This window comes from Triticum dicoccoides, chromosome 1B, assembly GCF_002162155.2.
Source record: "Triticum dicoccoides isolate Atlit2015 ecotype Zavitan chromosome 1B, WEW_v2.0, whole genome shotgun sequence".
Lineage (NCBI taxonomy): Eukaryota > Viridiplantae > Streptophyta > Magnoliopsida > Poales > Poaceae > Triticum > Triticum dicoccoides.
In genome coordinates, this window is record NC_041381.1 from 471,044,998 (window position 1) to 471,072,891 (window position 27,894).

General features: G+C 46.6%; 3 protein-coding genes and 1 pseudogene across 3 annotated transcripts; 3 read left to right on the forward strand and 1 right to left on the reverse strand.

The window, feature by feature from the left end:
* Window positions 1-2,718: 2,718 nt before the first annotated feature.
* Window positions 2,719-4,632, forward strand: LOC119341928 (mitotic-spindle organizing protein 1A-like). Its single transcript, XM_037613776.1, has 3 exons — window positions 2,719-2,826; window positions 3,236-3,273; window positions 4,036-4,632. The coding sequence occupies exon 3, from the start codon at window positions 4,100-4,102 to the stop codon at window positions 4,385-4,387; it is 288 nt and encodes a 95-aa protein (XP_037469673.1). The 5' UTR covers window positions 2,719-2,826; window positions 3,236-3,273; window positions 4,036-4,099; the 3' UTR covers window positions 4,388-4,632.
* A 427-nt stretch (window positions 4,633-5,059) lies between these two features.
* Window positions 5,060-9,365, forward strand: LOC119350485 (annotated as a pseudogene).
* Window positions 9,366-10,146: 781 nt separating this feature from the next.
* LOC119341939 (premnaspirodiene oxygenase-like) lies at window positions 10,147-11,972 on the forward strand. The gene is made up of 2 exons (XM_037613787.1): window positions 10,147-11,169; window positions 11,276-11,972. The coding sequence occupies exons 1-2, from the start codon at window positions 10,255-10,257 to the stop codon at window positions 11,939-11,941; spliced, it is 1,581 nt and encodes a 526-aa protein (XP_037469684.1). The 5' UTR covers window positions 10,147-10,254; the 3' UTR covers window positions 11,942-11,972.
* Window positions 11,956-15,487, reverse strand: LOC119341948 (peroxisomal adenine nucleotide carrier 1-like). Its single transcript, XM_037613796.1, has 5 exons — window positions 15,124-15,487; window positions 13,965-14,196; window positions 13,744-13,890; window positions 12,672-12,838; window positions 11,956-12,552 (listed from the first exon to the last, which is right to left on the reverse strand). Exons 1-5 carry the CDS (start codon window positions 15,288-15,290, stop codon window positions 12,261-12,263), a joined length of 1,005 nt encoding a protein of 334 aa, XP_037469693.1. The 5' UTR covers window positions 15,291-15,487; the 3' UTR covers window positions 11,956-12,260.
* Between the last annotated feature and the right edge of the window lie 12,407 nt (window positions 15,488-27,894).

Below are 27,894 nucleotides of genomic sequence, written 5' to 3' on the forward strand. Positions count from 1 at the left end.
CCAGCGCCCTATAGGCGGTGGTTCCTGTTCCTCTCCTGCATCGTCGTCCATACCGTCGATGTCTTTGGAGTTGAAGTCAAGCACGTCGGTTAGGTCATCGACAGTGGCTATTAAGTGGGTGGTGGGTGGGGAACGAATTTCTTCATCGTCCGCTTCCCACTCGAGCCAGACATAGTTCGGCCAAGAGTCTCCTGACAAGGAGAGAGACCTTAATGAATTTAGCACGTCACCCAAGGGCGAGTGCTGAAAGACGTCCGTGGAGGTGAACTCCATGATCGGTGCCCAATCAGATTCGACAGGCACGGATGCACGCAGTTCGGAGCCTGTAGCCGGAGACAAGTCCGAGGATCCGATGACACCATCCTCATAGGAGGCGGGGTCAGTGTTCGGCTCCAACACCGATGAGTGTGCGGCCTCCGTGGCGGGGTCCATCCACCCGTCCTTGGATGGCGCGATCTGCTCCGAATTAATTCTCGGGGCCGCCGCAGGCGCGAACTCCCGAACACTATCCGATGGCAGATCTAAGTTATGCTCGTCGTGACTGTTCGGCGTACCTGACATGGGCTCGAATCCGTCGAAGATCAAGTCTCCGCGGATGTCGGCAGTATAGTTCAAGCTTCCAAACCTGACCTGATGGCCAGGGGCGTATCTATCGATCTGCTCCAGATGGCCAAGCGAGTTGGCCCGCAGTACGAAGCCGCCGAATACGAAGATCTGTCCGGGGAGGAAAACCTCCCCCTGGACCGCGTCATTGAAGATGATTGAAGGAGCCATCAAGCCTCATCGTGACGACACAGTGGAACTCTCAATGAAAGCACCAATGTCGGTGTCAAAACTGACGGATCTCAGGTAGGGGGTCCGGAACTGTGCGTCTAAGGCTAATGGTAACAGGAGGCGGGGGACACGATGTTTACCCAGGTTCGGGCCCTCTCGATGGAGGTAATACCCTACTTCCTGCTTGATTGATCTTGATGATATGAGTATTACAAGAGTTGATCTACCACAAGATCTTAGAGGCTAAACCCTAGAAGCTAGCCTATGATTATCATTGTTGTTGTCCTACAGACTAAACCCTCCGGTTTATATAGACACCAGAGGGGGCTAGGGTTACACAGAGTCGGTTACAGAGAAGGAGATCTACATATCCGAATTGCCAAGCTTGCCTTCCATGCAAAGGAGAGTCCCATCCGGACACGGGACGAAGTCTTCAATCTTGTATCTTCATAGTCCAACATTCCAACCAAAGTATATAGTCCGGCTGTCCGAGGACCCCTTAATCCCGGACTCCCTCAGTACCAAACCAAATATCTTCCCGAAACCTAATCTTCTTCCCATTTCCAACTACCCACCTATAACCAAACTTAAGGGCCTTGGCAGCCCACATGACCCCTTGCCAAAACCTGGAGGTGTGTTGGGTGTTGCAAACAAAGATGTTGGGGGAATTATTAAGATACTTGGTATCTACAATAGATCTCCACAACTTCCCTTCATCTTTGATGTATCTCTTAACCCAACTCCCTAGCAAGCAAAGGTTGACATCTCTAATGTTTGGTACTCCTAATCCACCATGCTCTTTTTTCATACAAACCAAGTGCCAGTTGGCAAGGTGAAGCTTCCTATTCCCTTCAAAGTCACTCCAAAGACAGTGAGCCAGCTGGTTGTTAATCAGGTTTAGGGCCCATTTAGGGAACATAAAGAAGGACAACGGGTAGACAGGAACACTAGCAAGGCAAGTCTTGATAAGAATAAGTCTGGCAGAGTAGGAGAGTAATTTCCCTCTCCAGCCAGCCATTTTCTTCAGGATCTTGTCAATGAGAGGTTGGATGTCCTCTCTCCTCAACTTATCATAGTGAAGAGGAATTCCTAGGTATTTGATGGGGAAAGCACCCACAGTGCAGCACATGATATCAGAGAAAGACACAGTCTCCTCAGCTGCCAGCCCTATTGAGATGATTTCACTCTTAGAGTAATTAATTCTCATCCCAGAGACTTGTTCAAAACAGGTTAAAACTTTTTCAAAATTCTCAGCTTTTCTCTCATCTTTATCTATAAAGAGAATGGTGTCATCTGCATATTGCAGACAAACTACACCACTAGGAATCATATCAGAACAAAGACCTTTGATTAGGTCATTATCCACAAATTTAGCAACTAAGTTGAACAAGAGGGGGGAAATGGTGTCCTTTGTGGGCTGAGAAATTAAATTCCATATCTGCGTTTGGATGTCCCAATTGAGGTGCCTAAAATGGATTCGGTATTCCCTGATTGCAATTGGGCTGTTTGGTTGGACTATGAATTGCGGGTCGGAAACGAAACCCAAATTCAGCCTCGTATTCCCTCCTACCAAAACTTTTTTTGAACACGGTACAGACACAAGCGCTCATATATACACACACGCATACACTCACCCCTATGAACGCATACACGCACACCCTACCCCTATGAGCACATCCGAAAGACTGAGCCGACATATATCTTGAGATTTTACGAAGTCATCGTAGACGCCTCGTAGTCGATGGAAACGTCTCCTCCCACTAAATGCATGTCGCCGGAATTCCTCTAGGATAAATACGAGCATCAAGATTTAAATCCTAGTGAACTAGAGATACCGCACTCCGTCTAATCATCTAAGCACAGATTGGTTCGCCCCTCCTACCAAAACTTGCTCCAACGATACGGAGCCTTGGCCCTCCGATTTCCTCCGAATTGGCCCTTTCCGGCAAAACGTACCCCTTCGCTGCCTTAATCCACGCGTCCTCGAAAAAAAAAGGAGGAGACGAACGGAACAGAGCGGCGACCACCAGGGAGCTCGGCGGCCACACCCAGGTTCGATTCGGTCCCGCTCCCTCCTCCTCTACCCATCTCCTTCCCCGCTCCCTCCTCCAGTTCCCGTCGCCGTACTCGGGCATCTCCGCGGCCACCACGAGGACCTCGGCGGCGACCACCAGCAGGACCGCGGGGGCGGAGGCGCCGGTTCCCCGGTCCGCTTATGCCCTGTCCGCCGTGCCCACCCCCTGTACCCATCTCCAAACCTTCTGTCGCAGGCCATCTCCTCCATGGCGCCCAGCCATCAGCACAACCACCGTGCTGTTCCTTCTCCCTTTCCTGTCCTACACCATCCCCTCCTTAGAGCATTCTTAATTTACCTTGTACTGTCTTGTACCTGTAACTTGGTTCACGTGAGGACCTTTCTGTTCTCTGTTAACTAATTTCTTTTTGTTTATGTATTGTGCAGATTTGTGAACTGTCCGTCGATCTGCAGGCCGATTGAAGGTATATGGCCGAAATTCCCTATGTTTGCTATGTCTTGTTTATGTATTTGTGCAGATTTGTGTTCTTTTATGTCTTGTTGAACTTCGAACTATCTATTTTATATTGAACTTGGAACTATATATGAACTACTGCCACGCACTGTTTATGTCAAGCATTTGGACCTATCTATTCAAATCGCTGTGATTTATGTCATGTACGAGACCATATTTGAGAGTACATGTTTGTTATTGTTTCGAATTTGTGTGATGTTATCATAAGAAAATATTGTTGTCATTGTATGACCATTTGTGTTTTCCTGTGCATTTCTAGAGTATTTATTTATTTATTTTCATTGCTATATATATTCATTCGTAGTCAGATTTCATTTTTGAGTCATGTACAACAAGGTATAGCCTGGTAATGTAGCTATGCAATTCCAAAGTTTGTCATCCAAACAGGATTTGGTATTGAGATCTTAGAGGCATTTCAAGGGCCAATTCACTAGACAACCAAACAGGTGAATTCGTATTCGTGCCATTTCAGTTTCCTCACTGGTTTGGAATTCAGACCAATTCAATACGGAGCTCTCCAATGGAGACATCCAAACGAATAGAATTGTTGAAGAATTGGTATATGTACTATGTAGGCTTCTTTTATGCAAAACTGAGGCTTCTATAATTGAGAATTTTGGTGTGTTTGTAAAACCATATTGATCTATCTCTATGTGCTACTGCTAAATTAAATAGAACGCTCACATGTCATATTTGTTGTCATTTTTTTTAGGTGGACCACCCTTTTTAAAATTCCTAGACTCGGCTACCGTAGAGCGGAACTGTGCCCGCGCGAGATGGGAATGGAGGAGTCGGCGGGGGGCGCCGCGAGGCAGGCGAAGGAGTCGCTGGAGCTTGCGTTCCAGATGTTCCAGATCCTGGACACCGGCCTCGACCGCCACACCCTCTCGCTGCTCATGGCGCTCTGCGACCGCGGCGCCAACCCGGAGGCTCTCGCCGCCCTTGTTCGCGAGCTGTCCTCCACCGCTCCCCCGTCCGCCGCTGCCCCCACCGCGCCCGCCTCCAACGCCGTGGCGGCACCGACCGCCCCCTCGCTGTTCCCCTCCAGCTTTCGGCAGCTCTAGGCTAGGGTTCGTGCCCTCGACCCCTTCTTCTTTTTCCTCATGGATGACACCTCTTGCCACTTGATCGCGTTGTATGTGTGTGCACTTAGGTCTTCCATTCTGTAGGCTCAGGATTAGTAATGCAAGGGGATCTGTGTCAAACTCGTCACATTCTAGCAAATGATTTTCTCTTCTGTTGGCTGAAATTGCTTCCTGGTTTGTATCCTCAATATTGATAATGCAATGGAGTCTGTCAAATTCTGTTATCCACATTCTTGCACATGGATTGATTCGTTGGAATTATTCATATCATTATATGACACCAATGCAAGATTACAGAGACGAATTTGAAGTACAGTCTACTTATTTGGATCACATGTATAACTGTGAACTCCACGTTTAAGTGGCTCCAAACATGCCCATGAGTAAAATTGTTGTTATGTCAATGTTCCTTGTTCTGGAGGCATCCCAATTAGTAGCTCTCCTTTATCATTCGTCTGGTTGTGGTGTAGGCACATGTGTTTCAATCGCTGCTAGATTCATCATAGTCAAGGACTGAGAATTTGAGCTTACCCTTTGTTATGTTATTCTTTCTTTATCACTGACGTTTCTACAGTAGTAAAATTATCACCAAGTTAGCTCATTGTTCTTGAACAAAGGTGGAAGCAAATGGAAATAACACAGTTAGCCGGAATGCCCCTCACCAGTGGTTGTAAGGTTTGGTTGCATCATGGTTGTAAGGTTTGGCTGCATCATTATTGTGAGATTTCAAATACTTTACAAAGCCAGCCTATGCTCCTCCCCGATAGCGTGTGCGGGCTGGCCTGCCCATCGTAAAATTGTTGAGTTCGACATTTTAACTACAGGGAGCATGCTCATGAGCATAGTTGTTATGTCAATGTTCTTTGCTCTAGACTAGAGGCATCGTAATTAGTAGTTCTTCTTTGTCATTGGTTTGGTTGAGGTACATGCACGGATGTTCCAACAACTGCTGGATATATCGTATTCAAGGACAGCATTCGAGTTCACCCTTTATCAAGTTATTGTTTTCTTTATCACTCTGGGATTAAAGGTGAAAATGCTTTACAAATCCAACACATGCTTCTCACTGGTGGTGTATTCAAGTTGGCCTGCCCATCGTATTTTTCATCTTGTTCTGGATGTTTTATGGATCTAATAGTCAAGCAGTAGCCATGTATCCAATGAAGTTGTATTTTCAAGAACAAAAATATGTACTAGTATATAGTTTAGAAGTTGATATCTCCCAAGGTGAATTGAAGCATACAACCATGATGCAGCCAAACTTGATTATGCTAAAAAAATGCTCCCATGTCCAAAATTTCAATCAATGTGCAACCACTAGAGGTACCACCTTTTTTTATTACAACATTCTAAACATTACCTTCATTCATTCAGCAGGTACCGAAGACTGGACGCAACTGAAGTTCTTGATATGAAGTCGAACCAAATCTGATACTTGGCTTGCTGGAAGAGCCGGATGAGCTTTGGTCGTGATGTTGTTTCCACAAGAAAAAGTTGTGGTTCATTGAGTTCCTGTAAATTGCCATCTTTCTTTGCTTGACTTGGACACTACTGTAGTAATCATGATGGCCACTACCTCCTCGTTCATAGTCTTCCTATATTCCCATCGCTGTATGCATCAGCTGGACATCTGGTGTTCTGTCGATTATCCTCTCTTTGACGATTGTGTTGTACTTATCTGAAAGGAACACGCCACGGCCTGGTGGCCATGAATCGAGGTCCCGTTTTCGGGATAACAATCAAAAAGCTATGAAACGATTATGGGACGGAGGGAGTAGATCTCAATCATGCTTTTTAGAAGTCACTGTAATGAATTAGTTTTTCTAGTATTGTATTGTTCTACATTCAGAACCATTCAATCCCTGGAAGACTAAGCAACGATTCATTCATATGGACATTTTGTTGTTCATTTTCAGAAGATAATATTTTCAGCCAAAGCTGTTGCTTGCATCTAAAGCTTGACCTAATCAGTGCTGTTTTCAGCCATGTTTTCGTTTTAAGTTGTTCAGTGGTGGCCTTGATGCTTAATTGAAGTCAATTTTTTAGGTTAAAGAAGAAATTGAGTTGGCCCTCGCAAATCATGCTGCTATGATGACAAGGTATTGTATATGACACCTTGTGACAAGCTTTTAGGTTCGTAAACTGATGCAGATTTATCTAACCACCTAGTTTTTTTCCTTTTTCATTAGAAGTCCCACATACACTGTTCCATCGTCATCGAAAAATTTGCAGATCCAATTCACGACTAGGCTTTCTCTTCCAATTTTCACTGGCTCCAAGGTTGAAGGTGAGGGTACCTTAAGTATTGCTCTAGTTGACACTTTGACCAGAGAGGTTGTAGTAATGGGTAAGGAGTCCCTGTTGAAGGTTGAATTTGTAGTTCTAGAGGGTGACTTTGAACTTTGAAGACGGAGAAGGCAATGACTGGACAGCTCAGGAGTTCAATACTAACATTGTTAGAGAAGACAAGGTAAACGGCCCTTCCTTTCTGGAGATGTGTTTGTTGGTCTTGATAGAGGCATTGGTAGAGTGGGAGATGTATCATTCACAGATAACTCCAGCTGGACACGCAGCCGAAAGTTCAGGTTAGGTGCAAGAACTGAGGATGGTTGTTATAAATTATAATGGCGTAAGAGTACGGGAAGCAAAAACTGAATCATTTGTGGTAAAGGATCATCGTGGAGAATGTGAGTTCATGCCGCTTTCAATTGTTATTTGTTTCTTGCACCCCTTTCTGTACATTTGATAAGTTTCATCATTTTGGCGCAGCGTCCTTAAACTTGACAACTGCACATAGAAATATAAGCACATGAATTCCTTGCTGCAATCTAGATTTGTTAGAACACATTTTATATGATAGTCATAGTCATGTAATAAAAATTTGCTTTCTCAAAGGATTTTGACCAACTTAGTTTACTCGTACTGCTAATAATGATTGGCCTATGTCATCGCTTCATTGTCTCAAATGCTACCAAAATGGACAAATGTAAATGCCTCACTTGTTATATTTTGTTCCCATTTCCCAGTGTACAAGAAGCATCACCCACCAGTTCTTGAAGATGAGGTTTGGAGACTGGAGAAGATCGGCAAGGAAGGAGCTTTTCACAAGCGTTTGAATAAGGAGAAGATAGTTACAGTCAAAGATTTTCTCACTTTATTGCATCTTGATGCTCCTAGGCTCCGGAAGGTACTATGCACTCTTTTGCAAGGTTTACAGAATTTGCTTATGTATTTATATTATATACTCTTTGTAGAGTTTACACAAGCTGTTGATGACTTGTCCATTCTATCCAAGGTTGACATGTATATTTATATCGAACGTGTTTGGCAGCATTATTTTGTAAATCTTTGAATTAGGAAAAACTGGATCCCTCATTCGGATGGATCAACTGTATTTTATCTATGGTAGTGTAAATGAGGTGTGGCATGTTGTTGCAGATGATAGTGGTGGCTCAGAAAATATGCAGATATTGGGCACTGGCATGTCAACTAAGATGTGGGAAACCTGATCATTTGTCGGGCCGGGTCCGGTTCGGGCCGGGCTTGACAAAGCCCGAAGAAAAAATCCCAAGCCCGAGTTTGGCCCGGCCTAGCCCGAAGTACACGAACAGTGGCATTTTTATTAAATTAATCATTTTCGTGATATTATATTAATTTATTATACCTATATTTTGAATAAAACACGTATATATATACACACATTTCGGGCTTTCGGGCCGGGCTTCAGGTCAGAAAGTGGAGCCTGAGTCCGGCCCGAATGTCGGGCTTAGGGTTCGGGCCGGTGGGCTGGGTTGTCCATGACCAGGTCTAGTGGGAGGTTACTATTGAGGATGCAAAAACAACATGTATACTCAGTGACAAGTTGCTTGTTTACTATCTAGAAAACCCAAGCAAAACTGCAGTTGTGTTCAATGCTGTTGGAGAAGTGAGAGGGTTAATATCGGAGAAGTTTGTTTCTGTTGATGATCTAACAGAAAAGGAGAAGGTATTCACTTTTCTTCGTCGTATAAGTTCTTTAGATCAAATTCATTTCCCCTTGTACCAGTTGCAACCTAGACCATCTGGTCTTACAGCATTTGTTCTTTCTAGGCTGAAGCAAATGCAGCTGTTAAACAAGCATTTGAAGACTGGAAGAATGTCTCGACCTGCGACAGTGAAACACTTTTGGAGAATCCGTCATAGCTCCTCAATATGGGATCCTCATCTTTATGTGAAAACGAATTTTTCCAGTTACCTGCACAAGTTGCCACTGACGATTTTGAGTTAAGCCACTTGGACATACCATCAGGTGACATTTTCTCTGTGGAACCATTGTGTGCCTTGGATCCTTGTGCGGTGGGAGCTGTAGAGAGCAGTGAAAATAGATTTCAGCCTGAGCTTCCCCCACTTGGTGGCCATGGACAGCCTCAAGAATCACTTGCTTTAGACAAGTTGTCGAATTCATTGGTTTTCGAGGAGAGCACCAGTCATGCCTCATTCAACGAAGAAGACTACTATTGCCGTCCAGATCCTCCCCCGGTATCCTTTGACTTGCAAGATCTTGGCGCTGCGCTGAAGGGAGACGGTATCAAAGCCCAAGCCATATGTCATAGGATGGATATTCTACACCAGGAGGATGGCCGCTCAGAAGAGGAAGAAATCCGGGAAATGATGATTTTCATTTGCCTGTGGTTGATTAGTTAAAAGATTGTGAGATATAGAAGTGGAGGAAAGGAAAGCATGTGTACATGAGTGGTTGGTTATCTTTCGGATCTTTTCATTTTGCGCGCTCTTTTTGCTGGTGTTCTCGAGCCGTTTTATCAGCGAGAGTCAAATGATTGTTTTGCTGGTGTTCTTATGCCGTTTTATCAGCGAAGAGTGACACCTGTAAATAATCAAATGATTGTTTTGCTGGTGTCTCAAGCCCGGTTTATCAGCGAGAGTGACACATGTAAATAATCAGATGAAGCTCTGTACAGTACTCCATCCCATAATGTAAGAAGCTTTGTCAAAAAGCTTCTTACATTATGGGACGGAGGCAGTACATAAATCCGTAAATATGAATGGTGGTGCTATTGTGTCAATTTGGTCCATAACTTGTTGCCACATGTTTTGTGTTATGACATTACATGTGCGCACATGCTGCCCAAGTATGAATGAAGTCCACAAGTGCAAAACCAAATGGATTGTGCTGTGCTGCCAAATTCAGGATCCATACTCCAAACATTTGTTGGATCTAAAGTTTCAAAGCAGCGACGCATGACATTTGTTGGATTCAGGATCCGCATCTCAGGGAAAGTTATGTACTCTCTCCATCCGTTCCAAATTCAGGATCCATACTCCAAACATTTGTTGGATCTAAAGTTTTGTGGTATGAACTTTCTGTTGTGATGTACCCTTCAGGTTTTTACCACGTAATTTAAACTAAAACCACGACGAGTAATTTGGAACGGAGGGAGTAGTACATAACTTTTCCTGAGATGCGGATTTGTATATTTTTTTACTATAATAAATACTCGCCCAAGTCAAACATGGATGGTGGGTTGAACTCCGGTAGAAGAAACTGGCTACGCTAAGAAAATCGCTTTCAGAGTGAGTGAGTAGTTGGGCAAAGCGTCAGTGTAGCGTACAGAAGGCTTCTACAGTAGTACGTATATTACAGGATATTGACCAGATCAAGATGAGGCGAACACTGACTATGTTCATAGAGTGAGTGTATACGCATGTATATGAGCGTTTGCCTCTGTACTATGTTCTAAAAAAATTTACAGCTCCTGCTGGTCTACTACGCTACACGCACACACAGACAAAGAGAAGCTCTGCTGCGTTAGCTCGGATCGGAGGTCAGAATCAAAATCATTCGAGCCATGGCTGAGCTAGCTCCGCTTTCCATGCTCTTCCTTGCCCTGCTCGTCGTCGTCCCCGTGCTCCACTTCATCCGGTCGTCACGCCGGCATGAGGGAAGCAGCCGGCCGCGGCCTCCGCCGTCGCCATGGGCGCTGCCAGTCATCGGCCACCTCCACCACGTCGCCGGCGCGCTCCCGCACCGCGCGATGCTGGGCCTGTCGCGCCGCCACGGCCCGCTCATGCTGCTCCGCCTCTGCGAGCTCCGCGTCGTCGTCGCCTCCTCGGCCGACGCCGCGAGGGAGATCATGAAGACCCAGGACCTGGCGTTCGCGTCGCGGCCCATGACCCCGACGGGGAAGGCCCTCCTCGGCGACAGCCCGGGCATCGTGTTCACGCCCTACGGCGACGCGTGGCGCCAGCTCCGCAGGATCTGCACCCTCGAGCTCTTCACCTCCCGCCGCGTCAGGTCCTTCCGGCCCGTGCGCGAGGAAGAGGTCGGGCGGCTGCTCCGGTCGGTGGCGGTGGCGGTGGCGCCGTCTCCGTCTCCGTCGTTGGCGGTGAACCTGAGCGAGCGGATCAGCGCATACGTCGCGGACTCGTCGGTGCGCGCCGTCATCGGCAGCCGGTTCAAGGACCGCGGCGCGTTCCTTCGGATGCTGGAGCGGAGGATCAAGCTCGCGCCGGCGCAGTGCCTGCCGGACCTCTTCCCGTCGTCGCGGCTGGCGATGCTCGTCAGCCGGATGCCGCGCGAGATGAAGCGGGAGCGCCGGGAGATGAGGGACTTCATCGACGCCATCATCCAGGAGCATCAAGAGAACAGCACGGCCGGCGCCGGCGCCGACGACGACGACTTTCTCGACGTCCTCCTGAGGATCCAGAGAGAGGGGAAGCTCGATCCTCCCCTCACCACCGACGACATCAAGGCAGTCATCGTCGTAAGCTGCTCATCTCGATCTTCTCCTACTACTCCTACAATGGAGGAGAAATTTTCAACACCGTACGTACGTCGGCGACTAACTTCCTCTGCTTCAACTCGGACAGGACATCTTCATAGCGAGCAGCGAGACGTCGGCGACGGCGCTGCAGTGGGCCATGGCCGAGCTGATGAGGAACCCGAGGGTGATGCGCAAGGCGCAGGAGGAGGTCCGGCGAGCCCTCGACGGGCGCGACAGGGTCACGGAGGAGAGCCTGGCGAGCCTGCGCTACCTGGACCTCGTCATCAAGGAGGTGCTCCGGCTTCACCCGCCGGCGACGATGTTGCTCCCCCGCGAGTGCCGGGCCCCGTGCCGGGTCCTCGGCTTCGACGTGCCGGTGGGGGCCATGGTGCTCGTCAACGCGTGGGCGATCGGCAGGGACCCGGCGCACTGGGACGAGCCGGAGGAGTTCTCGCCGGAGAGGTTCGAGGGCGGCGGCGTGGACTTCAAGGGCACGGACTTCGAGTACATACCGTTCGGCGCCGGGCGGCGCATGTGCCCCGGGATGGCGTTCGGGCTGGCCAACATGGAGCTCGCGCTCGCCAGCCTTCTCTACCACTTCGACTGGGAGCTGCCGGACGGGACGGGGCCCGGGGAGCTGGACATGGCCGAGCTTCTGGGGCTCACCACGCGGCGGCGCTCCGACCTCCTGCTCGTCCCGGCGATCAGCATGCCATTGCCAAAGCAAAATTTGAATGCGCCAAGCGAAAATTCTTTCGACATTAAGCCTTAGGGTAGCGAAATTTGCAACATGGGAGATTTATTGCTATTGCTTCAATTCCAGCAAAGAAAGAAAGAATAGAACAAAAGTGATATTTTTACACGTATGGTACCAGTCTACCAAACCACAATCACATCACCAGAACCTGACCAGAACTACTTCTGCACAGAGCACAGGAAAAAACCAAGTAAATTTATTCAGAACATTCCATGGCGCTCTCAAGATGATCGTGCTGTTCCGCTTCTGCACTTCTGTTATTTGGTAGTATGAGATCTTGAAATACCAGTGGTCGATTAGACTGGTTTTCTCAGGTCTGAAATATATAATACAATTATGCACTCTTGATTCTCTTCCGAGAAACAAAGAGGTATCGCCGCAGCGCAAGCAGCGAGATCCAAGTGAACTTTGAAATCTTCTCTTTTATCATCAGCAGTAATGCGGAGCTCAGAACTGTCTTTAGTATCTGAGCATGCAATCCTTTGAAGAACCCTGGGATGCCTTCCTTGTTCCACATTGCATGCATGGCGCCCAACATTGTTTTGGGAGGCCTTGAATTGCCTGGCTTTTCAGATTCGTCCTCGTCGTCCTCATCGGGGTCTGCAGCCTGAATCATGACCTTGCACCTGTTTGGAAAATGGCGTCATATAATTGCAGTGGCGGTTGAATTTATAGGCAGCACTAACAGGCAAAAGCAAGTGGGAAGGTCCAGATAACAAGTGCTGGCAAAGTGAAGTTTCCATACCTGATTAATGGGTAAGTCAAGATTGTCGCAACACTTTTTGAGATGGCACCAAGGAGAAATGCCGAGAAAGCAGAAAGAGCAACCGGGGAAGAATCACCTGCTGATTCTGCATTTCTACGCGTTTGCCTCAGAATTAGCTTCTGCTTAAGCTGGTCAAACACGGTGTACTGCAAAGGATTGCACATAAAACAGTTGTTATCTCGTGCACGAAGAAGGAAAAGAAAATAAAGCTTATAACGTTACAAGTTACACCCAAGAGCAGTACCGTTAAGGTTGTATTCAGATTAAGAATACACTGCTACTTTTCACTTTAAATATGGTAATGCAGCATGGATTTTGAGTCGCTCGACTAGTCACGACTAGTCGACGACTAGTCTATGAGTCACAAAAATATGGTCGACTCAGCTTAGTGTCGACTCGCAACTCTTGAGTCGCGACTAGTCACAACGCAGGCTCGACTTCTTCCGAGTCGCTGCCCCAGAGCGACTCGCATGAGTCGCGACTCGAAAACCATGTAATGCAGACACTACATACTCAATAATACTGAAACATGTTTGAAGGCTCTACAGTTACTACAAAACATCAACGACTTATTGACTGAATCAAGAAGGTGAAAATCATGAGGCCAATGGTTCACACCATTTTGCAGACCTAAATATATGCATTTGCTCTAGTAGGAGACATGGACAACAACACACATCCACAGATAAGTCCTGAACTTCTTCCTCCCAGTTCGTTCAAGATATTATCCCAAGTTCCATAATGGAAGGTACGACTGTATGAGAGCCCCATTTAATTTACAGATAACTGCAATGGTACTTACAAGTACATCGTAGTACACAACCAGACAACATTCCAAGAATTTTGCCCTAGCTAAATATTTCTTTGTGATGGCTCCCATGTTTGTTCAAGCAGAAAATGTTAAATTGGATTGAGGCATCTACATGTCTCTTTACCAAAAAATACTCGAGCAATGTATACAGAAAAGGACATAGCTGGACAATGTAACTCAAGAGGGCCAATATTAAGTTCTACAAGATCTGTCGTACAATAATGATGCAAAAGTTAGTACCTGAATTGAAGGATTGCATGTTAACATAAGGGAAATGCCCAAGCCATCGAATGCCTCAAGCCAAGTACCTTCCGCGAGAGTTGCTCGCAGCCCTTTGGACTTTCCGAAAGCACTTGTTTGCATTCTAGAAGATGCTGTATCTAATGGCTGAAATGGTGAGAGAAACGAGTATAAGATCAGGCAGCTAAAACTGTTTTTCAAGAATCTATAAGATTAGTTACCTGTGTCACAACAACTGTGCAAGCACCAGCGGCGGCTGCAATCAGCAAGTTGGCTTTTGTTCCAATAGATTTAGCTCCACTCTTCTCCAGGTAGAGTCTTTTGAAATAGCTATAGCCATAAAAGTAAACAAACTGCGAAATGAAGGACTGGATATTCTTCGTCTTAAGGCCCTGATATAGGGACAAAAATTGCTTTTTCTTAATTGCTTCCCAAAAGACATCTGAAAGGTTCCTGAAAAGTCATGAGGCCAGTTAGTTTGTACAATGGAGTAACTAGAGAAGTTCAATGTATATGATGAAAAGGAATTTTATGCTAGAGATGTAACAGCATGCAGTGAAATCAAAAAACATAAAGGGGAAGACATACTAGATGAAAAGATAAATTTTCATAAGCTCAAAACCTTTTAAATATTTTTTAGAGCACACAAATGCAGCCAATTGAACATCTCAACTAGCCAAAATATTTAAGGCCAACACATCTCTCTTAGTAGTGCATGAGAATATATTGTTTATGGTAAATGTCTTCACATTTCAGTTACTACTAGGTCTAGGTGATTGGCAAGGAAACACCTTCACGGGTATGATCCTTTTATTTTGGCTAAACTACTTCCCTTGGCAGCTTCACAAATTACAACAATGATTCATCTCACTATTTGTAGAGCTTGTAAGGAATCAACCCAACCCCTGTTGCTTGGAACTGAGCCGTGAGCTCCTTCCTTATTTAACAACCTGAAGTAATTATGCATACAGATTTGTACAATTTCTAGATTCAGCGAACTCCTTGCGAATTAACAGTCCTAGCAACTTGTGCAAAGACCATTAACTGTTTGCCCTTCACCAAACAAAAAACTTGGGCCTAAGGAGATATTGATTTACTGAATTCACGATAGGGTTAAGTGGAAACCAGCCCGTCCACGTCTAACGCAGGATGGATATTCCTAGCTGGCAGGATGATCCACGGAGGATCCCAAGCATCGTCTGCGGAATCCAGTCCCCCAGATCCGAACTCGCACTCAATCGAGCACCCAAATTCCAGTCCTGGAGCCGGCGATCAGCTTATGTCCAGACGGGCAGCAGGCACCAGCAATCCGCAACGGAATCAAGGAGGGGGGCCGGCCCAGGGGAAGGGGGGAGAGGGGAGCAGGAGGGACTGGCTGACCTGTACTTGTGCGCGCCCTGGTCCGTCTGGACGTCGGCCTGGAACTTGGTCTTGCAGGTGTCGAGCGGGTAGAGCACGGTGGTGCTGACGAGCGCGCCGACGGCCCCCGACGCCGCCTCGGCCAGGCTGTCCCAGTCCACCCCGCCGCCGCCGTCCTCCCCCTCCATGGCGGCCGACGAGATCCCCCGAGCCCGACTCCGAGAGGAATCTCTGCAAGGCAAGGCAGTCTCTCCCTCTCCCTCCTCGGAGCTCTCGGCTGGCTGCTAGTCTGTTGCTGGGTCCAAGCTGCCTGTAAGTAGTAATAATCGGCGGGCGTACCTTCCAGCGAGGAGGGAGGGAGGGAGGGAAAGGGGGTGTGTGTAGGCAGGAGGAGGAGTAGGAGAAGAGGGAGACGTGACGGCAGAGGAGGGCCAGCGTGGCGGCTGCGAGCCAGCCAGGCCACTACGAGTCACGTACCCACGGCTGCACGACACGGCACGGCACGCCGGTCTGGTTTCGCTGACCGTTTCGGGGCGGGGTATCTGGCTGGTGCGTCCCAGTATCTTCGCGGTACGTTGGAACGAGCCGTTTGGGTTTTCCGTTGGGGTGGGTGGGTGGTGGCGCCATGGATCGATCGTGCGCCCGAGCACCCGAGCTCCAGTGGCCTGTGGGTGTGGGTGGGTGGAGACGGCGAGGACGACCGGAAGGGACCTGCCGGGCGCGAGGGCCTCTGCTCTGCTGGCCCGTCGTCGGTCTTTGGTCAGTCCGCCATCTTCCACACTTGGACGACACTAGTCGGAGGGGCTCGCTCGCCACGTGAACCTCGTGCCCGTTTCTGCGTTTTTTTTAACATCAGACACAAGCGCTTATATACACGCGTATACACTCACCCCCTACCCTTATGAGCACCTCTGAAAAATTATGCCGGCATATCATCTTGAGATTTACGAAGTCACCATAAGCGTCTCGTCGTCGACGGAAGCATCTCCTCCCGCTGAATGCGCATCGCCGAAAATCATGAAATAAATCCAGAAATAAATGCGAGCACCAAAATTTAAACCTTAGTGAGATGGGGATACTACAGTCCCTCTAATCATCCAACCACAGGTTGGTTCACGTTGAACTGCTCTCTTCCTGCTGCGCGGACGCGGCAACCGGATGGTGTGTGGGCAAGGGACGGGACTGACCTTAGGTGCGATTTGCGCCCCCTCCCCTTGGTATGTTTGCAACGCACCTCTGCAAATGCCCACGCTGCCCGTGCAACCAGAAGGCTCCTAGGTCCTCAACTTTCTTCTCCTTTTTTTTCCTTTTGCGGAAGGGTCGAAGGTTCGTATATTATATCAAATCGGGCCTTACAAAAAACTTCCATCGAAGAATAAGAAACTGCAAGCAGGTATTTAAAGAAAATCAACACCGTCTTTCTTCCGCCTCTGTCTCAATGGAGCAATTAACATACGAGCTTGACGACACATCGGCTGGGAAGTCCTCGACGTAGACCAGAAGATGTTGACGGCCACGATCTACACAAACCGCAAACCCTGAGAAGCTAGCACAGAGTAGGGCCCAAAGATAATCCCAACTCCGGCCAAACAGGGGGGGGGGCACAAACCTCGCAAGTTCCTCTACAAAGCACCATCTCGATGAGCTTCATCGGACGAAGAAGGAAACCGAAAAGAAAAATATATGTCGCAACATCTTCCCCTTCGTGGGAGGAAGCCGGTCACCTAAAACAAAAATGAAGACAAAAACGAGGCCCGAATTCTGGCCCTGGATGAAGCTTCACGTGTGCTCCGTCAATGCCAAACAACATCACCAGAATGACGATAAGACGGTGAGGTCTTGCTCGTCCATGATTGATGAGGACATGACTACCTTGGATACGACAAAAAATATTGCATACATGTGTACTTGTGAGGTGATTTCTAATGCAAACTATGCAATAATTTATGTCATCCAGGACAAAAATACTTCACAAACTTCTGTGTCATGTCTAATTGCAGGTGTATGGGACATTTGTACAATCCACATATGGAGATAAGTGAAAAAGAGAAGTTTAGGTGTTGTTTAAAAAGTCCTCTCACGTCATTTTTGGGCCAAGAGAAGATAGAGTCCAAGTCTCTCGCGTCCTGAATTCAGATTCGAACTACACAAACATACCTGACTCAAAATGCAAAGAACTCTTTCATACGGACTACGAATTGGGTGATTCTTTTTTTGTTGGAAATTAGATTTCGTGCTCTTTCCAACCCAATTGGATTCACCTTAAAATTCGTCTGAAGCGTTGAGTTATCGACGAAACAATCTGATGATGCAGCAGAATCCGAGTCAAACTACAAGTCCAAAGGTGTTGCATTACCTCCACTTCGGCCCATGAGCCTTGTACGACCTAGGGTTAGTTTTAGGATGCCTTGGGGCGTCCTCCCACCTCCTTGGCCGCCACCCCTTGCTCCTATATAAGTAGATCCATCTAGTAGCTTTTTCTTGGGTTTTGTTTAGATTAAAAGTTCTCCATAGCTACAACTTCGCGTACTTCCTTTGTGTTCAATGACCAGACCAAGACGTCACAGAACCCCACCTTGATCAATAAAGTTTTCATCTTATATTCGCAATATCCAAATTGCAATCTTAGTTTCTTGCTTGTTCTTCGTTTGCTTGCAGGAAATAGACCTTCGTGGTCAGGTTGATCGTGCTCCGACGTGGTCAATAACCCCTCGGAAGTTGATTTAGCGATTGCTAAGGCGCGATGTCTTCGCACGTTCGTAGTCGGATCGTCAAAGCCGACTCCCAGAGAAAATGATAGCTATCTCATCGAAACATCGGGACACCTTCGCCTCTATAACCGATGGCGTCATGGCCTCGCCACCGCCAGTCAGACACTTAGACTTAACCTTAACTAAAGTCCCCTTGATTGGCGCCATGGCCTCGTTATCACCCGTCAGACACATCGACTTAACCTTAACTAAAGCCCCCTGGTTGGCGCCATGGCCTTGCCACCACCACCCAGACACTTAGACTTGACCTTAACTAAAGCTCCCTGATTGGCGCCAAAAGGCATCCTGGGACTCTGAGAAAACCTAGCCATCATTGTTTTGCATGAGATCATGTGTGTGTGTTCGGTTACATTTAAAACCAAAATACAATTTCAAATTGAGACAGGCTCTCTCAACCTTGGCTGCCAGATATGCCAAATTTTGATGGATCACATTCTCAGCCATTGTATCTGCAATGTCATCATCTACTCTAGTGGCAGCATGACTTCCGTGTCAGGAACCATGCACCGGATAACCATTGTTCTTTGAGGGGGCTTAAGTTTTTTTATCTGAAATTTCATTTAGTTTCAAGTTGCGCCGGGTAGGAATCGAATGAAAAGTTCAGTTAGTATATGTTTCTTATATTTGTGTGGTTATATTTTTTGTGTGAAATAAATTTGTTTCTTGCATAGTTGTATTATTTACCTGCAAAAAGAAAGTATAGCTATATTATTACATACACCTAAGCTAGATCTTATTTATGAAAGCAGATTATTTATTTCTATTGCATTCAACCTTATTTATCTCTAATGTGTTATTGAGATGAGATATTTTGAATACTTTATAGAAAAATGCATTATCTTCAAAACAAATCTAAAATCCCAAATTTATATCAGTTAACATATACAACCAACCAAAAAAAAACTTGTTTATATATAGCCCCCAAGTACATGCGTATAATTCCATGAAAAATCATGCAAAATACTACCTCTGTACCAAAATATTGGACATCTTTGTAAAATGTCTTATAGTTTGATAAGGAGGGAGTACTTAAATGCTACCATGTGAATTATGACAATGAGAAGTTTAGTTTTAGAATTTTCTGTTCGAACTGAAGCAGGAATCAACAACTCAAAAAAACAGCAATTGTTTTACCTTCAAACTTAATCACGTGCCACTGCACCAGAGTGATGCGTTGGTCGGAGCAGCAACCAGGTGGCCCTAAGGACTCCCTGCTTCCACCTGGGTTGGAAAAAGCAGCCTTTCGCGTGCGCGACGCCGAAGAGGACACTGACAACACTAGTATGTCGGACCTCATAGTCGTAGTAAATACGGCAAATTTCATGTTTTGACCCTTTTCTTGTCTTATTTCGATATCTGACCCATGTTTGATTTTTTTTTAAATCTGACTCTTTTGCCTACTACCAGGGACAATGGCGGTAGGTCCCCACAGCCTACCGCTGTCGACCGTGGCAGTAGGTGTCGAGACGGCGACAAACGACCATCAGCTCGGGCTGACGTGGAAAAGGAACCTACCGCCAGACCACCTGGCGGTAGGATTCGAACACCTACCGCCAGGGACCCTACGGGTAGGGTCCTGGGGTGGATAAGGTTGGAGGGGCTGGTGTGTAGGCCCCACCAGCATGCTTCTTCCCCACTCTTCTTCTTCCCCGCGGTGAGCTCCTCCCCTCTCTCTTTCCCCCACCCAAACACCCCCCTACACCCACTCCACTTGCTTGAGGTTTCACTGGTGGATCCGGAGCATTTTCATCCCCCAAGGTACCTCTCCCACTTTCCCTCATTTTGATTGGTTGAATTCTTGGTTTTGTGTGCTTTAGCTCAATTTATTGCAAACACTAGATGTTGATTTTGTTGTGTGCATTTATGATGCATTTATGACACATTTATGATGCATTCATGGCTATCTTTGTGCTTGTGCTTGCCTAGGGTTAGGGGTTATAGTGGTAATGTGAGGGGATAGTGTTAGGGTTAGTGTTAGTGTTAGTTTTAGGGGTTAGGGTTAGGGGTTAGGATTATAGTTATGGTTGTTGGGGAACGTAGCATGCAATTTCAAAAAAAATTCTACGCTCACACAAGATCTATCTAGGAGATGCATAGCAACGAGAGGGGGGAGTGTGTCTACGTACCCTAGTAGACCGAAAGCGGAAGCGTTTGACAACGCGGTTGATGTAGTCGAACTTCTTCTCGTTCCGACCGATCAAGTACCGAACGTACGATACCTCCGAGTTCTGCACACATTCAGCTCGATGACGTCCCTCAAACTTTTTATCCAGCAGAGTGTCGAGGAAGTAGATGAGTTCCGTCAGCACGACGGCGTGGTGACGGTGATGGTGAAGTGATCTGCGTAGGGCTTCGCCTAAGTACTACGAGAATATGATCGGAGGCATAAATTGTGGAGGGGGGCGCCGCACACGGCTAACAATAGTTGATGTTGTGTGTTCTAGACGTCCCCCTCCCCACATATATATATATATATATATAGGTGGGAGAGGAGGAGAGGCAGCCAAGGGGCGCCCCAAGTAGGATCTGAATCCTACTTGGGGTTTCCCAAGTGGCGCCCCTCTTACCTTGTATAAACAAGGGGGAAGGAAAGGGGGGAGGGAAGGAAGGAGGAGTCCTACTCCACACTTTCCTTGCCCTCCCCTCTTTCCTTCACCTCCTCAAAGGGCTGGCATGTATAGGGGCACATCAGCCCCTTGTGGGCTGGTGTGTTCCCTCTCTTGGCCCATAAGGCCCATATCTTTGTCGTGGGTGCCGGAAGCTCCTTTCCGGTGACCCGATAAGTACCCGGTACCCTCCGAAACACTTCTAGTGTCCGAATACCACTGTCCTATATATCGATCTTTACCTCTCGACCATTTCAAGACTCATTGTCATGTCCGTGATCACATCCGGGACTCCGAACAACATTCGGTCACTGATATGTCTCCAACGTATCTATAATTTTTGATTGCTCCACGGTGTTATATTATCATCTTGAATGTTTTACAATCATTTTATAGTCATTTTATATCATTTTTTGGTACTAACCTATTGACATAGTGCCCAGTGCCAGCTGCTATTTTCTACTTGTTTTTTACATCACAGAAAATCAACACCAAACGGAGTCCAAATACAGTGAAACTTTTTGTGGATTTTTTTGACGAGAAGACATCCAGTGGGCCAAGAAAGTACCCGAGGGGAGCTCCGAGGGGAGCACAACCCACTAGGGCGCGCTTGGAAGCCCAGGCGCACCCAGGTGGGCTGTGCCCACCTTGGTGGCCTCCTGCACCGCCTTTTTGCTCCATAAATACCCCAATATTCCAGAAACCCTAGGGGAGTCGACGAAAATCAATTCCAGCCGCCGCAAGTTCTAGAAACACCAGATCCAATTTAGACACCATCATGAAGGGGTTCATCATGTCCATTGGTGCCTCTTCGATGATGCGTGAGTAGTTCTTTGTAGACCTACGGGTCCGTAGTTAGTAGCTAGATGGCTTCCTCTCTCTCTCTTGATTCTTAATACAATGGTCTCTTTTAGATCCATATGATGTAACTCTTTTTGCGGTGTGTTTGTTGGGATCCGATGAACTTTGAGTTTATGATCAGATCTATGTTTTTATCCATGAAAGTTATTTGAGTCTTCTTTGATCTCCTTTATGCATGATTGCTTATAGCCTCGTATTTCTTCTCCGATATTTGGGTTTTGTTTGGCCAACTTGATCTATTTATCTTGCAATGGGAAGATGTGCTTTGTGATGGGTTCCATCTTACGGTGCTTGATCCCAGTGACAAAAGGGGAAATGACACATATGTATCCTTGCTATTAAGGATAACAAGATGTGGTCTATTTCTACATAAATAGATCTTGTCTACATCATGTCATCGTTCTTATTGCATTACTCTATTTTTCCATGAACTTAATACACTAGATGCATGCTGGATAGCGGTCGATGTGTGGAGTAATAGTAGTAGATGCAGGCAGGAGTCGGTCTACTAATCTTGGATGTGATGCCTATATAATGATCATTGCCTGGAGTTCGTCATGCGTATTTGAAGTTTTATCAATTGCCCAACAGTAATTGTTTTCCCACCGTTTGACATTTTTCTCGAGAGAAGCCACTAGTGAAACCTACGACCCCCGGGTCTCTTCTTATTGTATTTGCCTTTGCAATCTATTTTCCTTTGTTTTTATTTTCAAATCTATTAAACCAAAAATTTAAAAATACCTTGCTGCATTAAATTTCATTTGCGATCTATTTATCCTATCTATCACAACTTTATCACGTCTTCTCGCCAATTTGAGGCATCATTACCCAAAAGGGATTGAGAACCCCTTTAACACGCCAGGTTGCGAGTATTCGTTATTTGTTTGCAGGGGCTGTTTACATTGTGTTGCTTGGTTCTCCTACTGGTTCGATAACCTTGGTCTCATCAGTGAGGGAAATACCTACTGTCGCTGTGCTGCATCATCCCTTCCTCTTTGGGGAAATACCAACATAGTTCAAGCAGGCATCAGTCACCAAATCACATAACTCATATAATACAATATCGTCATCAAACGTTAAGCGTGCGGACCCTACGGGTTCGAGAACTATGTAGACATGACCGAGACACCTCTCCGGTCAATAACCAATAGCGGAACCTAGATGCTCATATTGTCTCCCACATATTCTATGAAGATCTTTATCGGTCGAACCGCTATGACAACATACATTATTCCCTTTGTCATTGGTATGTTACTTGCCCGAGATTCGATCGTCGGTATCTTCATACCTAGTTCAATCTCGTTACCGGCAAGTCTCTACTCGTTCTGTAATGCACCATCCTGTAACTAACTCATTAGTTACTTTGCTTGCAAGGTTTCTTATGATGTGCATTACCGAGAGGGCCCAGAGATACCTCTTCGATACTCGGAGTGACAAATCCTAATCTCGATCTATGCCAACCCAACAAACACCTTCGGAGATACCAGTAGAGCATCTTTGTAATCACCCAGTTACGTTGTGATGTTTGATGGCACATAAGACATTCCTCTGCTATCCGGGAGTTGCATAATCTCATAGTCGAAGGAATATGTATTTGACATGAAGAAAGCAATGGCAATAAAACTAAACGATCATAATGGCAATTAAGCTACCGAATGGGTCTTGTCTATCACATCATTCTCCTAATGATGTGATCCCGTTTATCAAATGACAACACATGTCTATGGTTAGGAAACTTAACCATCTTTGATCAACGAGCTAGTCTAGTAGAGGCTTACTAGGGACACAATGTTTTGTCTATGTATCCACACATATAACCATCTTTGATCAACGAGCTAGTCTAGTAGAGGCTTACTAGGGACACAATGTTTTGTCTATGTATCCACACATATATCAAGTTTCCAGTTAATACAATTCTAGCATGAATAACAGACATTTATCATGAAATAAGGACATATAAAATTACAACTTTATTATTGCCTCTAGGGCATATTTCCTTCAATCTCCCACTTGCACTAGAGTCAATAATCTAGTTCACATCGCTATGTGATTTACACCCAAAGAGTACTTAGGTGTGATCAAGTTTTGCTTGTGAGAGAGGTTTAGTCAACGGATCTGCCACATTCAGATCCATATGTATTTTGCAAATTTCTATGTCTATGATGCTCTGCATGGAGCTACTCTAGCTAATTGCTCCCACTTTCAATATGTATCCAGACTGAGACTCAGAGTCATCTGGATTGGTGTAAAAGCTTGCTTCGACATAACTCTTTATGACAAACTCTTTAGCATCTCCATAATCGAGAAACATTTCCTTAGTCCTCTTAGGTAACTAAGGATAATTTTGACCACTGTCCAGTGATCTACTCCTAGATCACTATTGTACCATCTTGCCAAAACTCATGGCAAGACACATAACAGGTCTGGTACACCGCATGACATACTTTATAGAACCTATGACTGAGGCATAGGGAATGACTTTCATTCTTTCTCTATCTTCTGCCATGGTCGGGCTTTAAGTCTTACTCAACTTCACACTTTACAATACAGGCTAGAACTCCTTCTTTGACTGATCCATTTTGAACTCCTTCAAAATCTTGTCAAGGTGTGTGCTTTGTGAAAGTCCTATTAAGCATCTTGATCTATCTCTATAGATCTTGATGCCCAATACATAAGTAGCTTTACCGAGGTCTTTTATTGAAAATTACTTATTCAAGTATCGTTTTATGCTATCCAGAAATTCTATATCATTTCCAATCAACAATATGCCATCCACATATAATGATAGAAATGCTATAGAGCTCCCACTCACTTTCTTGTAAATACAGGCTTCTCTAAAAGTCTGTATAAAACCATATGCTTTGATCACCTCATCAAAATGTATATTTCAACTCCGAGATGCTTGCACTAGTACATAGATGGATCGCTGGAGCTTGCACACTTTGTTAGCACCTTTAGGAATGACAAAACCTTCTGGTTGCATCATATACAACTCTTCTTTAAGAAATATCCATTTAAGGAATGCAGTTTTGACATCCATTTGCCAGATTTCATAAAATGCGGCAATTGCTAACATGATTCGGACGGACTTAAGCATCGCTACAGTCGAGAAAGTCTCATAGTAGTTAACCCCTTGAACTTGTCAAAAAACCTTTTGTGACAAGTCGAGCTTTGTAGATAGTAGCATTACCCTCAACGTCAGTCTTCTTCTTGAAGATCATTTATTCTCTATGGGTTGCCGATCATCGGGCAAATCCACCAAAGTCCACACTTTGTTCTCATACATGGATCCTATCTCAGATTTCATGGCCTTAAGCCATTTATCGAAATCTGGGCTCATCATAGCTTCTTCATAGTTCGTAGGTTCGTCATGGTCAAGTAACATGACTTCGAGAACAGGATTACCGTACAACTCTGGTGCGGATCATGGTCTGGTTGACCTACAAGGTTTAGTAGTAAGTTGATCTGAAGTTTCATGATCATGATCATTAGCTTCCTCTCTAGTTGGTGTAGGCATCATGGGAACGGATTTCTCGGATGAGCTACTTTCCAAATTGAGAGAAGGTACAATTACATCATCAAGTTCTACTTTCCTCCCACTCACTTCTTTCGAGAGAAACTCCTGCTTTAGAAAGGTTCCATTCTTGGCAACAAAGATCGTGCCTTCGGATCTGTGGTAGAAGGTGTACCCAATTGTTTCCTTAGGGTATCCTACGAAGACGCACTTCTTCGATTTGGGTTCGAGCTTATCAGGCTAAAGCCTTTTGACATAAGTGTCGCAACCCAAACTTTATGAAACGACAACTTAGGTTTATTGCCAAACCATAGTTCATACTGTGTCATCTCAACGGATTTAGACGGTGCCCTATTTAACGTGAGTGCAGTTGTCACTACAAAAAAAGACACATCCATGACATTTTGGGCCGAACGAATTTTTTTCTTGTCATACTTATGACACTCCTATGACGATAATTGTGACAAAACCCGGTATCATCATAGATGTGGTGGGCTCCTACTTCTATGACAAAAAATCATGACAGAAAATGGGCTTTTCATCCTGGGCGGGCCGGAGACGCAGTTGCATGACATTATCTGGGCCGTGCATGATGGAAAAAACCGTGGTAGAAGCGAGGGCGAGGAAAATATCGGGGAGTTCCTGGTTACGGTGGGTGGTCGGGGGTTGAGCAATGCGCGTTTCTCTCGTACACATACGCACGTGGGTGTGAGGCATTGGGCTCTAACTGAACCCGAGCGAGGCGTCACATAACTAAACCCGAGCGATTGCACTGCAGGCTACGCGTTATTGAACCAGAGCGATCGATCGATGGCTGTTAACTGAACCCGATCAGCGATTCCTTCGCTACTGCTGCTAACTGAAGCCGATCGATGGTGCCTCTGGATGAACAGTGAGCATTGTTTGGGGGGTTTGGATGAAGAGTTCCCGGTGGGGGTTAGATGAACAGGACCCCATGGTATTACCGCTGGATGAACAGGACCCCGATTGTTCGAGCTGGGTGGGCGTGGATGAACAGGACCCCGTGGAGGGCTGGATGAATAGGACCCCGTGGAGGAAAGGTTGAACAGTAGCCAGTGGAGGGCTGGTTGAACATTAGCCTGTGGAGGGGTGGTGGAACAGGACCCCATGGAGAGGGCTGGTTGAACAGTAGCCGGTGGAAGAGCGCGCGGTGGAGGCTGGATGAACAAGAGCCCGTGGATGAACAGTCGCAGGTGGAGGCTGGAGGAGGTCGACGGTGGATGAACAGTAGCCCGTGGAGGCTGGAGGAGGTCGACGGTGGAGATGAACAATATCCCGTGGAGTCCCGTTTTGCGGTACGCCACACCCCTCCCGATGAATAGGACCCTAGTTTTGACCGTAGCGCTCCAACACAAGTCTGTTTCCTCCGTTTTGCGGTACGCCACACCGCTCCCAATCAACAGGACCCCGTTTCGACCGTAGGAGGTCCAACAGAAGTCCGTTTCCTCCGTTTGCGGTACGCCAGACCCCTCTCGATGAACAGGATCCTGTTTCGACCGTGGCCGGTCGAACACAAGGCCGTTTCCTCCGTTCCGCGGTGCGCTAGGCCTCATTTCCATCAGCTATTCAGTCCAAGCCGGTTGGCTGCCGATGAAGACGATGTATTCCAACCCAGTCGGTTACCTCCCGATGAACAGGACGTTGTTTCCCCGTTCCGACCAAGCCGGTTTGCTGCCCGATGAACAGGACGCCGTTGCTGCCGTCCGTTGCCTCTCCATGTACACAAGCCCTGGCCGTCCATATATATATATGCACGAGTACTTGCTTGAGACCCCGCCCATATGTATGTACGTGGCCGTATGTTCTTTCTTGCACCCTAGCCGTTGTACGTACGTGTACATGCTACGTGTGCGCCACTACTACGACATGTGCCCTTCCTTACACGGCCATGGTTCATCGATGTAGCCTGCAGACAGATCGATCGTATGTACGTATACGTTCGCGACCAGAATGACAATGCTACATATGCTTCGACCCAGCAGTCAGGGGGCGTATCATTTTTTTGCCCGTAATATGGACACACTTCCTTGTGTGCGAAGATGTAGCTGGTAGGTCCAAGCAGACAGGGGGGAAATGTTTTTTTGTGAAATACGGTGGCCCGTCCGGTGGGTCCCTGCTGTCAGGTGGAGGAATCATTATTTTCCGTGTAATAAGGAGGCTCTTCCTTGCTGCGGTCGTGGACCCAGCTGTCAGCCTCTCCACGTACAGTACTCTCCCGATGGAAGTCAGCCATTGACCACATTGACCACACCGCGCCGAGAGCACCAAGGCGGTGGACGACGGCGAGGCCTAGGAAGGGGACGACGCGGAGCTGGGAAATACGCAACAGAGGATGCTCATGCGGAGAGGAGTACGAGGGTTCACTGGTTCGGCTGCAGTGTGAGGTTGTCATCGCTGCAGAATAACAGGGGTTGTGGATGAGTGGAGGGATGGCCTGGCCAGCGGTGGGAGTAGTAGGGGGCGGTGAGGCCTCCGCGGCAACAGAGCCGACCACGGGAGGCAGGAGCAGGCAGCATGACCGGGGCTGCTTTGGGCGGCTGGAGCAAGAAGACCGGAGGTTGAAGAAGCACAACAGCCGTTGGATGGACATCGTACGATCACCGCAGCTAGAATCGTTTATATTAACTAAGTTGACAAAGCCCTTGGCACGTGTCAACTTAGTAGGCCCATAGGCCAGCTTCCGAAACGGTGCACCCCAGATGTCAGGGGGAGGATTCATTTTTTGGGTGGGTGAAGCTAGAATATCTGAGATTGAAGAAGAAGCACGCCATCCGTTGGATGGACATCCAACAGCCACTGCTGCTAGAACCGTGTGTTGACTATAAGTTGACAAAGCCTTGCATACGCGTCAACTTAATATTTTTTGAGGGGACGCGTCAACTTAGTAGGCCCACAAGTGTGTGGTAGAGAACTTATAGCCCATTTGAGATTTGTAAGAATATACAGCCCGTTTTTGAATTCTAATGGAATTTACTACAATCCATTTACAGTTTATTAAAAGTACAACCCATTTTCTAGC

Excerpts from the sequence above, each read along its gene's own strand:
- LOC119341928 (XM_037613776.1), top strand. The coding sequence starts at position 4,100 with ATGGGAATGGAGGAGTCGGCGGGGGGCGCCGCGAGGCAGGCGAAGGAG.
- LOC119341948 (XM_037613796.1), bottom strand. The coding sequence starts at position 15,290 with ATGGAGGGGGAGGACGGCGGCGGCGGGGTGGACTGGGACAGCCTGGCC. Across the intron at positions 13,891-13,964 it reads GCACAGTTGTTGTGACACAG|CCATTAGATACAGCATCTTC; the intron begins GTAACTAATCTT and ends TCACCATTTCAG. Across the intron at positions 12,553-12,671 it reads TTGACTTACCCATTAATCAG|GTGCAAGGTCATGATTCAGG; the intron begins GTATGGAAACTT and ends TTTTCCAAACAG.
- LOC119341939 (XM_037613787.1), top strand. The coding sequence starts at position 10,255 with ATGGCTGAGCTAGCTCCGCTTTCCATGCTCTTCCTTGCCCTGCTCGTC. Across the intron at positions 11,170-11,275 it reads ACATCAAGGCAGTCATCGTC|GACATCTTCATAGCGAGCAG; the intron begins GTAAGCTGCTCA and ends CAACTCGGACAG.